Here is a 13,953-nt window from a genome sequence, read left to right on the forward strand (position 1 = left end):
AAGATGTTAACTTTCTTAGTGTCTGGTGATGCCGAGGAAAAGGCTTTTTTTGTCCTATTTAGTCAGCAATGAGTAGAAGAATGACCTGAACATTACATGATGGACTTGCGGTGTACTTTTTGAAACATTACCTGAAATAATCTGTTACAATAGTTGGAATTGCATTCAGTTGTACACCTGACTAGGTATCCCGTTTTCCCAATCTGTCACTCCATAATGATGGGGGAAGGGAGAATCCTCCATCCCAACGTCTGACGTCGGGGCGTGAAAGAGAGGGCAGGCGAGGAGGAGAGGAAGCTGCGATCAACACAGGCAGGGCGTCTGAGCCTAAACAAGGACAAAGTGATCACGGTATCAATGCTCTAACAATGGACTTAGCAGATATGCTTATCGTCAAATTCTTCTGTTTCGTCTACTTAATAAATTACACCCAGGGTGAGTGAGAGCATTTGTTTTGTATCGCGAAGCATTTAGCGGGCTACATTCACGAAGGGAAGTGTAGCCAAGCAAAGACAGCGTTCGAGCGAATGGCTAGCAGGCTAGGCTAAGAAAGCTAACATAGGCCTGGTCGTTGTGAAGATGCCTCTTGTGTCCCTTTTGACACAAACTCCAAACCACAAAGCTATATAGTTGTCAAAAAAAATAGATTTTATGTTAAGCTTGGCGGAAGCTAGTTTTCTTTAAAACGAGACTTTACTATTTATATTGATGGTTACGATAAGACTACTAGCTAACTAGCTAGCGGGGGTGCCATTGTTATGAGAAATCAGGTGGAAATCTGTTGTCTTGGCACGAACGAGCAAAGCGATTTGGGCAATCTGATTTAGCTTGCAATATTTGCAGTGCTGTCGGTCGGTGTTGTTTTTTTTGCACCACGTCAATACTACATTTTGCAATGATGGGCTGTCCCACTTTCTATCAACATTAGCTAGCATGCTAGCTAGTTAGCCAGCTCATTTAGCATCGTTTTTTTTTAGCAACAACAGTTAGCTAACTCGGGATCTTGCTAGGTAATTAGCTAACTATGCCTGTTGACAACTTTTTTTTTTTGTACATATTTGACCCAAAGCCAATGGCTCCCTTGTAAGAACATATTCGATCTTTGTTAGCTATCTATTAGCTTTCCAATGGCAGTAGCTAGCGCCAATATATTATGTTGTAGCTATTCGATGAATACAGTAGTAATGGCTGGAATGGATTATTTGGAACGGAGTCAAAGATGCTTTCAATATCTGTCGTGTTTAATAGGGTTCCATTCCGGACTTTACCATGAGCCCGTTTTATAACTCCTCCCACCAGCCCACACTGGTAGAACGATACAATAGTATTCATGTGAATACAGCTATTTCCTTATTTTCCACGAACAGCATTCTGATCGCGTAATCGATCGAGGCAACGCACTGTATGTTTTCAATGCGATGTTCTTGTTGACATGATGCTAATCACACACACAATTGATTCTACAGCTTTGAATGTGTTTCATGGTTCACTTAATAGTATATGGTCCAACTGCTGTGGAAAAAAAGTGAGCAGAAGATCAGATGTCACATTAATGAGAACTAATACGGCTGGTATCTAACAAACAAACAAACCAAGCATCCAGGTTGGTGGTAGTTGGACAAATACAATCTGAAACGACTCAATAGGAAATAGCCTAAGTCTCTTAAAGCTATTACAACTACAATGAAACATTTTAATGGTCAGCGTTTAATATTTTATCATGCAAATGTAGGGAGCAGAAAATAGAAGAGTATGCCCAGGCTTGCAGCTATATAGCAGTGGAGGCTCCGGAGGGGAGGACAGCTATTAATAACGTCTGGAACGGAGTAACTGGAATGGCATCAAACACATGGAAACGATTTGTTTGATGTATTTGATACCATTACGCTCAAGTCATTACCACGAGCCCGTCCTCCCCAATTTAGGTGTCATCGACCTCCTATCCTATGTAGTATTTGGCCTACCTACCTTAATGACATCACGAGCTCTAAAATGAAAAGCCTACGACAGTAGCTGGGAGCGGGCACAGGAATAAACACCTGCTCCTGTGAGCAGTGATGGCAGACCTGGGTTCAAACACTATTCAAATACTTTTCAGCCTTTGCTCTAGCCAGCCTGAGGTGCTAGATGGGTTGGGGTTTGCACTTTTGGCACTATTCTATTGGTCCATTAAGCCAGGCAATCTCAATCGAGCACAGATAAAGTATTTGGAATGATTTTAAATAGTGTTTGAGCCCAGGTCTGAGTGATACTAATTCAGTTATAATCCATGTTATAATCCTTTTATGATGACATCCAGTTGATTTATTTATAGGGTTCAGACTGAGATAGCAATAATCGCCTGGCCTTTTACGGATGTAGACATAGAAATAGGCCCAGATTCTAATTCCGTAATATATTCACTTTATTTGTTATCATTTAAGGACAGGCACCACACCCAAAATAGATTGTTTTTGTCAGTTACAGGTGTACTCAGCAGCACCACCTTGTTAATACATCTTTGGGAGAACCTTGGATGTAGACTAGGCTGTACGCTCAATGAACTGCCACTCCTTTGCAACAATGTGACGACACTTGCCGTCTTTGATAGTTTTAGTCATTGGGGGGCAGGCATTATGGTGGCCTCCACAAATCAGGAATCCTATGTAATTCCAAACAGAATGTGCCTTTTGTTCTGAATGAGTAGAGTGTTGTGTTTCCAGGCTTGGCTAGAATAATGTAGGATCATGGATGTTATGAAGGCTAGTGTGCTGTCACGTTTTCAGTCTTTTTCAAGTTAGATGCTACTATGTTTATATGGCTTGTTGATTATAGCTAGGGATCGAAGAAGATAACGAATTATAGAATTGTAGTTTAATATTCAGCTTACAGCCTGTGGTTTGAAGAGGTGTCCTGTGTGGTGGTGTTGTTCTAGTGGGTCTTAGTTCCTCTGTGTTATCATCTCTCCAGGTTATCATTATGGGAACCCCCTGAACAAGTATGTGCGTCACTACGAGGGTCTGTCCTATAACACCTATGAGTTACAGGACAAGCACCTGAGAGCCAAGAGGGCCCTCCACCACCAAGACACATTTCTCCATCTAGACTTCCACGCACACGGAAGGTTAGTGTCCCAGACTTTTTCACTGTGCTTGTATGTCTGTGTCTGTTTTTGTGATGAAGTTTATTTTGTTAAGTCTAAATGAAGTATCAGGTGTGAACCTCATCTTCAAGATGAGTCTTGTTCCTAAATAACTGAACTGTGATGTTCCTCAAAAACATAGGCATTATTGTTGTTTAGCCTTGTTTTCATCTTTCATTATTTTCATAGAACATAGCCTAAATTATGAATATCCCGTACCTTCTAAACAAGCCTTGCCTGGCTTTGTGGGAGAGCGAAGTGCTCTGTTCTCTCCCAGCGCTGTGCCCAGTCGAGACCCAGCCGAGACCATCTGGCGGTTAGTCTGACCTGGGTTCAAATACTATTTAAAATCATTTAAAATACTTTATCTGTGCTTGATTGAGCTTGCCTGGCTTAATTGCTCATTAGAGTTGGCCCCCAATGGCAAACCCGGCTTATCTAGCACTCCTAGGAGGCCAGAGCAAACGCTCAAAGTATTTAACAAAAACTTCAAATACTATTTGAACTCAGATCTGTTGCTAGCTTGGCAGGGAGGGGACTAGGCCTCTCATTCTGCCAGTGGCAAACGCCTGGTGCTCCCATTGCTCCTAGCCTCAGATGCTACTGCTTAACAGAGATGGAAGCTGTGGAAACAAATAAATACAAAAGAAGGAGAGGAGGATGTCTGCAGCTGTTCTGAAAAGCAGGAGTCTCTAAAGCTCTGAGTCCTGGCTTGGAATTAATTTAGCCTGATACCAGGGCCCAGTTTCACAAAACCATCTTAAGGCTTAGTTCATCGTTAGAACCTTCGTAGGAGCATTGTTAAATCTCAGAGCGGTGTCCCAAAACCGTTGTTATTAATGTTGAAACCGCTGGTAATCTAACGCCTGCCTCGGACCACCCGTAGAACAGCTAAGTGTCTCGTTAGATGCTTCTTTCTTTTTGCCCCTCCAACGTCACTATATACACAGAATCACATGGTTTAGCCATCTCCCTCTGTGACCGCAGATAACGTCAGAACAGAGTTGACTACAAATACAAAGTTGCCAATGTCTTTCTAATTGATACAAACAGGTGACATATAGAAAGGGGCTTCAAATGAAATCTCCAAATTAGAGGTCGACCGATTGGGATTTTTCAACGCCGATACCGATTATTGGAGGACCAAAAAAGCCTGATACCGATTATTCATTTGTAATAATGACAATTACAATAATACTGAATTAACACTTATTTTAACTTAACATAAAACATCAATAAAATCAACTTAGCCTCAAATAAATGATGAAACATGTTAAATTTGGTTTAATTAATGCAAAAACAAAGTGTTGGAGAAGAAAGTAATATGAGCCATGTTAAAAAGCTAACGTTTAAGTTCCTTGCTCAGAACATGAGAACATATGAAAGTTGGTGGTTCCTTTTAACATGAGTCTTCAATATTCCAAGGTAAGAGGTTTTTAGGTTGTAGTTAATATAGTATTTTTAGGACTATTTCTCTATACCATTTGTATTTCATGTACCTTTGACTATTGGATGTTCTTATAGGCACTATAGTATTGCCAGTGTAACAGTATAGCTTCCGTCCCCCTCCTCGTCCCTACCTGGGCTCGAACCAGGAACACATCGACAACAGCCAACACTCGAAACATCGTGACCCATCGCTCCACAAAAGCTGCGGCCCTTGCAGCCCAAGGGGAATAACTACTCCAAATCTAAAAGCGAGTGAAGTTTGAAACAGTATTAACGTACACCCAGCTAACTAGCTAGCCATTTCACATTGGTTACACCAGCCATTAGGCTGATAAGCTTGAAGTCATAAACAGCGCTGTGCTTGCGAAGAGCTGCTGGCAAAACGCAGGTGCTGTTTTCTGTTTGAATTAATGATTACGGGCCTGCAGCTGCTCAGTCAGACTGCTCTATCAAATCAGAATTAATTATAACATAATAACACACAGAAATACGAGCCTATGGTCATTAATATAATAGAATCCGGAAACTATCATTTCGAAAACAAAACGTTTATTATTTCAGTGAAATACGTAACCGTTCGGTATTTTATCTAAATGGTGGCATCCCTAAGTCTAAATATTCTTGTTACATTGCACAACCTTCAATGTATGTCATAATTATGTAAAATTCTGGCAAATTAGTTCGCAATGAGCCAGGCAGCCCAAACTGTTGCATATACCCTGACTCTGCGTGCAATGAACGCAAGAGAAGTGACACAATTTCACCTGGTTATTATTGCCTACTAAACTGGATTAGTAGTTATAACTAGTGATTATGATTGATTGTTTTTTATAAGATAAGTTTAATGCCAGCTAGCAATTTACCTTGGCTTCTACTGCATTCGCGTAACAGCCAGGCTACTCGTGGAGTGCAATGGTTAGAGCGTTGGACTAGTTAACTGCGGTTGCAAGATGGCTGCTACCATCATTCCGGTTAGCGTTTTGTAAAGCATAAACCAAATAAACCCGGGAAATACGTAGATTCACACCAAAAGCCGGGCCTCCACAGATCATGAGAAGGTCTTATTTGTCTGGCTGTGATCTACCGTTATTGGTCACCAGCCCTGAGAGACAAAATGTAAGCTTTGGTTTGGTCTGTGTTTGAGCTACATGGGAGAGAGAGTATTAAATGAATCCTTAGGTTGGTAGGAACAAATCTAGCCTATTATCTGATGTTTGACTTAAGGGCAACATCGAAAGTCCACCGAGTGACTATCTTTGCGCATCAAAAATATGATCTTGCCTGCTTGCATCCGCATCCCCTGTATGTCCCCACGACACCATCACGATGTTTGAGAGAGGTTGGCGTTGTAGAAATTTAGTTTTTATAGTGAAAAATAACTTTAAGGCACAATTTTAGTGTGCAAAAACAGTGCAATTAACACATTCGGGCACTTCGGAGAGGCTGAAAGGACACTCGAATGTACCCTGGATATCCCATAACACCACCACTATGCTTGAGTGAGGTTGATATGGTAGAAATTGTGTTTTTAGACTGAGCAAATAGCATTTAGGGATTCCAAATATGTAATAGCACTGGAATGATCGAATTTACAGACTTAGTGCACTTTGGAGACGTTTAGGGACACTTGAAGACGTCCCCGTGACCACACCTGACACCACTTACTAAAACATCTGCCCATTTCTAGTTGTTAGTTCTATCGATCCCATTTTTTTCTGTTGTTGATATTGTTCACATGTTGTGGAAGCCATCTGTGTTTCCAGCTCTTGTCATCAATAATTCACTTATAGCTTGTCAATGAAAGATGGTTATTTTGTGTGTGCTTGATCTTGTGTATTTTGAACTATGTCGCTCCTATCTATATTCTGATAATTTCTTCGTAATCTCTCAGATGTCTTCTTTCCAGATATCCAAGATTTTGCATGTCAGAAACATGTAATTACACATGAATAGCAGTTACTTTTGGTTACGTCTACATTTTGCCATTACATTTAACAGGTTAAAGTAGGATATTTAAGCCTTGAGACAATTGAGACATGGATTGTGTATGTGTGCCATTCAGAGGGTGAATGGGCAAGATCAAATATTTAAGTGCCTTTTAAACATGGTATGATGGTAGGTGCCAGGCGCACCGGTTTGAATGTGTCATGAACTGCAACTCTGCTGGGTTTTTCACACTCAACAGTTTCCCGTGTGTATCAAGAATGGTCCACCAGCTAAAGGACATTCAGCCAACTTGACACAACTGCGGGAAGCATTGGAGTCAACATGGGCCAGCATCCCTGTGGAACGCTTTCGACACCTTGTAGAGTCCACATGGGCCAGCATCCCTGTGGAACGCTTTCGACACCTTGTAGAGTCAACATGGGCCAGCATCCCTGTGGAACGCTTTCGACACCTTGTAGAGTCAACATGGGCCAGCATCCCTGTAGAAGGCTTTCCAAACCTTGTAGAGTCCACATGGGTCAGCATCCCTGTGGAATATTTTATATATTATATATATATATTAGTATCAGTCAAAAGTTTGTACACACCTACTCATTCAAGGGTTTTTCTTTATTTTTACTGTAGAATAATAGTGAAGACATCACAACTATGAAATAACACACATGGAATCATGTAATAACCCAAAAGTGTTATAAAAAATCAAAATAGATTTTAGATTCTTCAAAGTAGCCACCCTTTGCCTCAATGACAGCTTTGCACACTCTTGGCATTCTCCCAACCAGCTTCACCTGGAATGCTTTTCCAACAGTCTTGAAGGAGTTCCCACATATGCTGAGCACTCGTTGGCTGCTTTTCCTTCACTGCTGTCCAACTCACCCCAAATCATCTCAATTGGGTTGAGGTTGGGTGATTGTTGAGGCCAGGTCATTTAATGCAGCAATTCATCACTCTGCTTGGTCAAATAGCCCTTACACATCCTGAAGGTGTGTTGGGTCATTGTCCTGTTGAAAAACAAATGATGAGATGGCGTATTACTGCAGAATGCTGTGGTAGCCATGCTGGTGAAGTGTGTCTTGAATTCTAAATAAATCACTGACAGTGTCATCAGCAAAGCACCATCACACCACCACCTCCATGCTTCACAGTGGGAACCACACATGTGGAGATCATCCATTCACCTATTCTGCGTCTGACAAAGACTCGGCAGTTGGAACCAAAAACCTCAAATTTGGACTCATCAGATCAAAGGACAGATTTTCACCAATCTAATGTCCATTGCTCGTGTTTCTTGGTCCAAGCAAGTCTCTTCTTCTTATTAGTGTCCTTTTAGTAGTGGTTTCTTTGCAGCAATTCAACCAAGAAGATGTATCTCAAAGACACACCAACATGCACAGGTTGGAGCAGGGGGCGCCACACTGGGCACCCGGTTGGAGCAGGGGGCGCCACACTGGGCACCCGGTTGGAGCAGGGGGCGCCACACTGGGCACCCGGTTGGAGCAGGGGGCGCCACACTGGGCACCCGGTTGGAGCAGGGGGCGCCACACTGGGCACCCGGTTGGAGCAGGGGGCGCCACACTGGGCACCCGGTTGGAGCTGGGGGCACCACACTGAGCGCCCGGTTGGAGCAGGGGGGATCCCGAGAACGAGTTGTTGATGTCTCTTTCCCTGACGTTGAAAAACATCCCCACGGCATTATGCTGCCATCACCATGCTTCACCGCAGGGTTTGGTGCCAGGTTTCCTCCAGATGGGACTCTTTGGTATTCAGGCTTGTAGTTTTATTTTGGGAGAAGTCCCTGATTGGCCAACTCAAAATGTATTTTCTTTCACTGTTCTAGTGTTTGAGGAGCCATACAGAAAGTAATGAATTAAGTTCTTCAATTATTTACAATGTTACTTTTTTTTTGTGTGTTTCCCCCTCCCAAACATAATTTAAAAATGCAGTAAAGCCACACTGTTTTTAAGATGACCTCATTTCTCTGTTGGTGCTGGAATGTTTTACTGCTCTTTCACCGTCTTTCAGGAGAGAAAAAAAGAAATGCAAAAAAAAAAATAAGTAGAATAAATGTTTTTATTTTCAGCTGAGCCAATGTCTTTGTCTTTTATCTCCGCGTCTCGCTTTCATTTGCATTTTCTCCTGAGTCCTGAAAAATAAAGGCCTAGTTCCTTCCATCCAAAGTTTCTTATATTTGTATTTATTATTTAATTTGTGTAATCAGGTTGGCCTATGTTATTGAGAACACAAACACTTTATTTTAATTGTATTTTTTTACAATAACAACCTGAGCCATAGTATTGCAATGTTCAGACCATAGAAATATATTCTATAGAACAGACATTCTATTCTCAATATACATTAATACAGGTTCACAGGAGTAAAGGGTTTGAGACAAGAGACCGTTATCGTCACGGGTAATTGAAACGTAGCTGAAACGTTGCATCTCGGTGGTGTACTCAGAATGGTAAACAAGACATTATGAAAGACAGATGTTTCAGAACGTGTCTTCCGAACTTTGCTAGTTTGTTCAGATCCGTCTCTACACAAGCACGAAACAGCTCATGTGTTAGTGCTACTAGGCCTGTGCCTTTTCTTTGGCTCTGTTTATGGACATATTGTGGACCCCAGGAAGAGTAGCTGCTGCAACAGCTATAGCATGTAACTAAACATTTGTGTGTGTCTATATATATGTCTATACACACACGCACACATCAGGTGGTTGTTTAATCAACAAGTCAATGTGTTTGTATCTGTCCCTACTCAGATAAACCATACAGAAATGTGGCATGAATAGCTTGGTACTTAACCTCTGTTTCTTGTCTGTCAGACATTTTAACCTGAGGATGAAGAGAGACACCAGTCTGTTTGCTGAGGACCTGAAGGTAGACATGGGAGGACAGGAGGTGAACTATGACACCTCTCATATCTACACTGGAGAAATATATGGTGAGGACTGATGTTACTACATTGCATTCAGACAGCAGTCACACCCCTTGACTTTTTCCACATTTTCTTGTGTTATATTAAGCTGTGTCACTGGTCTACACACAATACGCCTTAACTTCTTTGGGATAGGGGGCAGAATTTTCATTTTCATGCCCGGAGTGAACTGCCTCCTACTCAGTCCCAGATGCTAATATATATGCATATTATTAGTATTATTGGATAGGAAACACTACGAAGTTTCTAAAACTGTTTGAATGATGTCTGTGAGTATAACAGAACTCATATGGCAGGCAAAAACCTGAGAAAAAAATCCAACCGTTTTTGAACCCCTGTCGAATTAAGGGTTATTTTGCACTTCCTAAGGCGTCCACTATAATTGTCAACCGTCGTTTCAAGCTTCTCGTGTGAAGGGGGGCCGGATGGGAGCTGTTTGACTAAGGGGTCTAGATTAGGCCAGCAGCCTCGTTCTCAGTCACGCGCATTTCTTATTTTACCTTTATTTAGTCAGTTAAGAACAAATTCTAATTTTCAATTACGGCCTAGGAACAGTGGGTTATTAACTGCCTGTTCAGGGGCAGAACGACAGATTTGTACCTTGTCAGCTCGGGGATTTGAACTTGCAACCTTCCTGGTTACTAGTCCAACGCTCTAACCACTAGGGTACCCTGCCGCTCCCAAATGAGATTACATGAGGTATCACTCGTTCTATTGCTTTTCTACAGACAATGGAATTCTCCGGTTGGAGCATTATTAAACATTTATGATAAAAACATCCTAAAGATTGATTCTATACTTAGTTTGACAAGTGTAATATAACTTTTTTAACTTTTCGTGCGACTGGACCTGAACACGCTTTTGGATTTGTTTACCAAACGCCCAAACAAATGAAGCTATTTGGACATAAATGATGGACATTATCGAACAAAACAAGCATTTATTGTGGAACTGCGATTCCTGGGAGTGCATCAAAGGTAAGTGAATATTTATAATGCTATTTATGACTAATGTTGACTGCGGAACATGGCGGATATTTATTTTGTCTGGTTTGGGCTCTGAGCGCCGTACTCAGATTATGCTTTTTCCGTAAAGTTTTTGGGAAATCTGACACTGCGGTTGCATTAAGTAGAAGTGTATCTGAAGTTCCATGCATAACACTTGAATTTTCATCAACATTTATAATGAGTATTTCTGTGAATTCATGTGGCTCTCTGCAATATCACTGCATGTTTTGGAACTACTGAACATAACACGCAAATGTAAAATAAGATTTTTGGATATAAATATGAACTTTACCGAACAAAAAATACATGTATTGTGCAACATGAAGTCCTATGAGTGTTATCTGATGAAGATCATCAAAGGTTAGTGATGAATTGTTTCTCTATTTGTGCTTTTTGTGACTCCTCTCTTTGGCTGGAAAAATGGCTGGGTTTTTCTGTGAGTTGGTGGTGACCTAACAATCGTTTGTGGACCTTTCGCTGTAAAGTATTTTTGAAATCAGACACTGGCTGGATTAACGAGAATTTTATCTTTAAAATGGTGCTTGTTTGAGAAATTTGATTTATGAGATTTCTGTTGATTTGTATTTGGCCCTGCAATTTCATTGGCTCTTGGCGAGGGTTTCCGCTAGGTGAACGGGGTTCACATACAATTATATCTGTAAGTTTGCTAAGTCGAGCAGTGAATTTCAAACACCGATTCAACCACAAAAATGAGGGAGGTTTTCCCAATGCCTCGCAAAGGACACCAATTTGTAGATCTGTAAACCTTTTAAAAGCAGACATTGAATTTCCCTTTGAGCATGGTTGAAGTTAATGATTACACTTTGAATGGTATATCAATACACCCAGTTACTACAAAGATGCAGGCATCCTTCCTAACTCGGTTGGTGGAGAAGAAGGAAACCGCTCAGGGATTTCACCACAAGGTCGATGGTGAGATTAGATTTGAATGGCTGTGATAGAACTGAGGATGGATCAACAACATTGTAGTTACTCCACAATACTAACCTAATTGACAGAGTGAAAAGGAGGCCTATGCAGAATAAAAATATTCCAAAACATGCATCCCTTTTGCAATAAGGCACTAAAGTAATACTGCAAAAAATATTGGCAAAGTAATTCACTTTTTGTCCTGAATACAAAGTGTTATATTTGGGGCAAATACAATACAAGACATTACATATTTTCAAGCATAATGGTGGCTGCATCATGTTATGGGTATGCTTGTATTTTTATTTTACTTTTTAAAATGTATTTTACAAGGAAAACCTGGTCCAGTCTGCTTTCCACAATAATTCACCTTTCAGCGGGGCAATAACCTACACTGGAGTTGCTTACCAAGAAGACAGTGAATGTTCCTGAGTGACTGAGCTAGAGTTTTGACTTAAATCTGCTTAAAAATCTATGGAAAGACTTGAAAATGGCTGTCTAGCAATGATCAACAAACAAATTGACAGAGCTTGAAGAATTTTGCAAAGAATAATGGGCAAATATTATACAATCCAGGTGTGCAAAGCTCTTAGATTACTTACCCAGAAAGACTCATAGCTGTAATCACTGCCAAAGGGGATTCTAACATGTATTGACCAGCATATATCCCTCCCTATTTCTGAATATTTACATTTACATTTAAGTCATTTAGCAGACGCTCTTATCCAGAGCGACTTACAAATTGGTGCAATGTAAATTGGATATTTCTGTTTTTAGATTTTCTAAAAATGTGCAAAAATTTCTAATACCTTGTTTTCACTTTGTGATTATAGGCTATTGGGTGTAAACGGGTGAGAATGGTTTATGTGTTTTTTACAGTTTGAATTCAGGCTGCAAAAAAAAAGGTATATTAAGCCAAGTGGTGTGAAATACTTTTTGATGTAATTGTGTGTCCATTTAAAAATATATATATATATATTTTTATTTGATTTTACCCCCTTTTTCTCCACAATTTCGTAGTGTCCAATTGTTAGTAACTACCATCTTGTCTCATCGCTACAACTCCCGTGCGGGCTCAGGAGAGACAAAGGTTGAAAGTCATGCGTCCTCCGATACACAACCCAACCAAGCCGCACTGCTCCTTAACAGAGCACGCATCCAACCCGGAAGCCAGCCGGAGGAAACACCGTGCACCTGGCAACCTTGCTTAGCGTGCACTGCGCCTGGCCCGCCACAGGAGTCGCTGGTGCGCGATGAGACAAGGATATCCCTACCGGCCTATCCCGGACGACGCTAGGCCAATTGTGCATCGCCCCACGGACTTCCCGGTCGCGTCCGGTTACGACAGAGCCTGGGCGTGAACCCAGGGTCTCTGGTGGCACAGCTGGCGCTGCAGAGCAGCGCCCTTAACCACTGCGGGGGGCCTGTGTGTCCATTCTATGAGTTCATCTGTATGTGTTGTGTTAGCTGTGTGTTGCAACCAACTTGTATTTTGTGCAAGAGAAATTCCCTTTGGATGACCCAGTTCCATGCATCTATCTAAAACCCCCCAAAAAAAGATTGCCTGAGTGAGGCTGTGGTAGTTTTGAAAAAATAACTTTTTGGCCAAGTACGGGTATTCTGTTTCTCTCTCCCTTCCCTGTTTTCAGTTCAGTTTCTTACATTTGGCTCCCCAACAGGCGTTGAAACCGGAAATATTTAAAACAGCAAAGGGAGAGAGAGACAGAATACCTGGACTTGGCCAATAAGTTATTTTTAAATATTTTCGGTTTCAATCAGCGAAATGTAAGTTCTGAACTGGTTCAAACCTCCAAAAAACTAACAGTTTATATTGTTTCTTTCGGTTCCTTTTTAAACCTCTGAAATCTAAATTAAATTACTTTACCAATCAGTACGAATAGAGAAACTTGCTATGGAATGGGCAAGCTATTTACATGCATTGGACAGACAAGTGTAGGGCGCTTGATACGACTGAAATTTTTGCGGGTGTGTAGAGAGAGCGGGCGAAAGAGACTTGGCTTGAAGCGCTGGCCATCTTGTTGTTATGACATGGAATTATCTGAATTAGACCCATGGAATTATACCTACAGAGGAGCGGCTTCTATGAAAGAATTTGGAATGTCTTTTGATCTTTAAAGACATTCTAAGAGCTCTGACCTTTAACATTGGACCAGAGCTAGCTTGTGTGTGAAGATCGGCACCAGAATTTTAAATAAAAACACATTTGACCTGTTGTACTTTTTTTTTAATATATCCCATGTAAAACATGTTAACTATAGTATCCTTAACCAGCATTGAAAAGGTTAGTTCATTCTTCTCTCATGAAATATCTCTCCCCAATTCCAATTACGTTTGTAATGTCAGTAGGCTACTAGACTATTGTCGTGTCTTTGGCTATGCCGGACAAGTGATATGACATGCTGATTAAGCTAATCAGGTAAATAATTAACTAGAAAGTTGGGGCACCACAAAATAATGTTTATAGAGCTGTTATCTCCCGAATAAACTCTTAAAGACCTGGTAATCTTTTACATCAATAGCAGTCAATATTTAATCGTCGCC

At 41.0% G+C, this 13,953-nt stretch overlaps 1 protein-coding gene across 2 annotated transcripts in view; it reads left to right on the forward strand.

Annotated features, from left to right (window-relative positions):
• The first annotated feature begins 150 nt into the window (after positions 1 to 150).
• The window catches only part of LOC118373228 (disintegrin and metalloproteinase domain-containing protein 10-like), a 36,222-nt gene continuing 22,419 nt past the window's right edge, over positions 151 to 13,953 (forward strand). Inside the window, exons 1-3 of one of the 2 annotated variants that reach the window (XM_052480892.1) lie at positions 151 to 435; positions 2,950 to 3,103; positions 9,342 to 9,460. In XM_052480892.1, the coding sequence (XP_052336852.1) occupies positions 369 to 435; positions 2,950 to 3,103; positions 9,342 to 9,460 (340 nt within the window). In that variant the 5' untranslated portion in view covers positions 151 to 368. The remainder of the gene's footprint in view (positions 436 to 2,949; positions 3,104 to 9,341; positions 9,461 to 13,953) is intronic. The other variant, XM_052480893.1, reaches the window with a different exon arrangement.

Source organism: Oncorhynchus keta, chromosome 26, assembly GCF_023373465.1.
Source record: "Oncorhynchus keta strain PuntledgeMale-10-30-2019 chromosome 26, Oket_V2, whole genome shotgun sequence".
In the NCBI taxonomy this organism is placed as follows: Eukaryota; Metazoa; Chordata; class Actinopteri; order Salmoniformes; family Salmonidae; genus Oncorhynchus; species Oncorhynchus keta.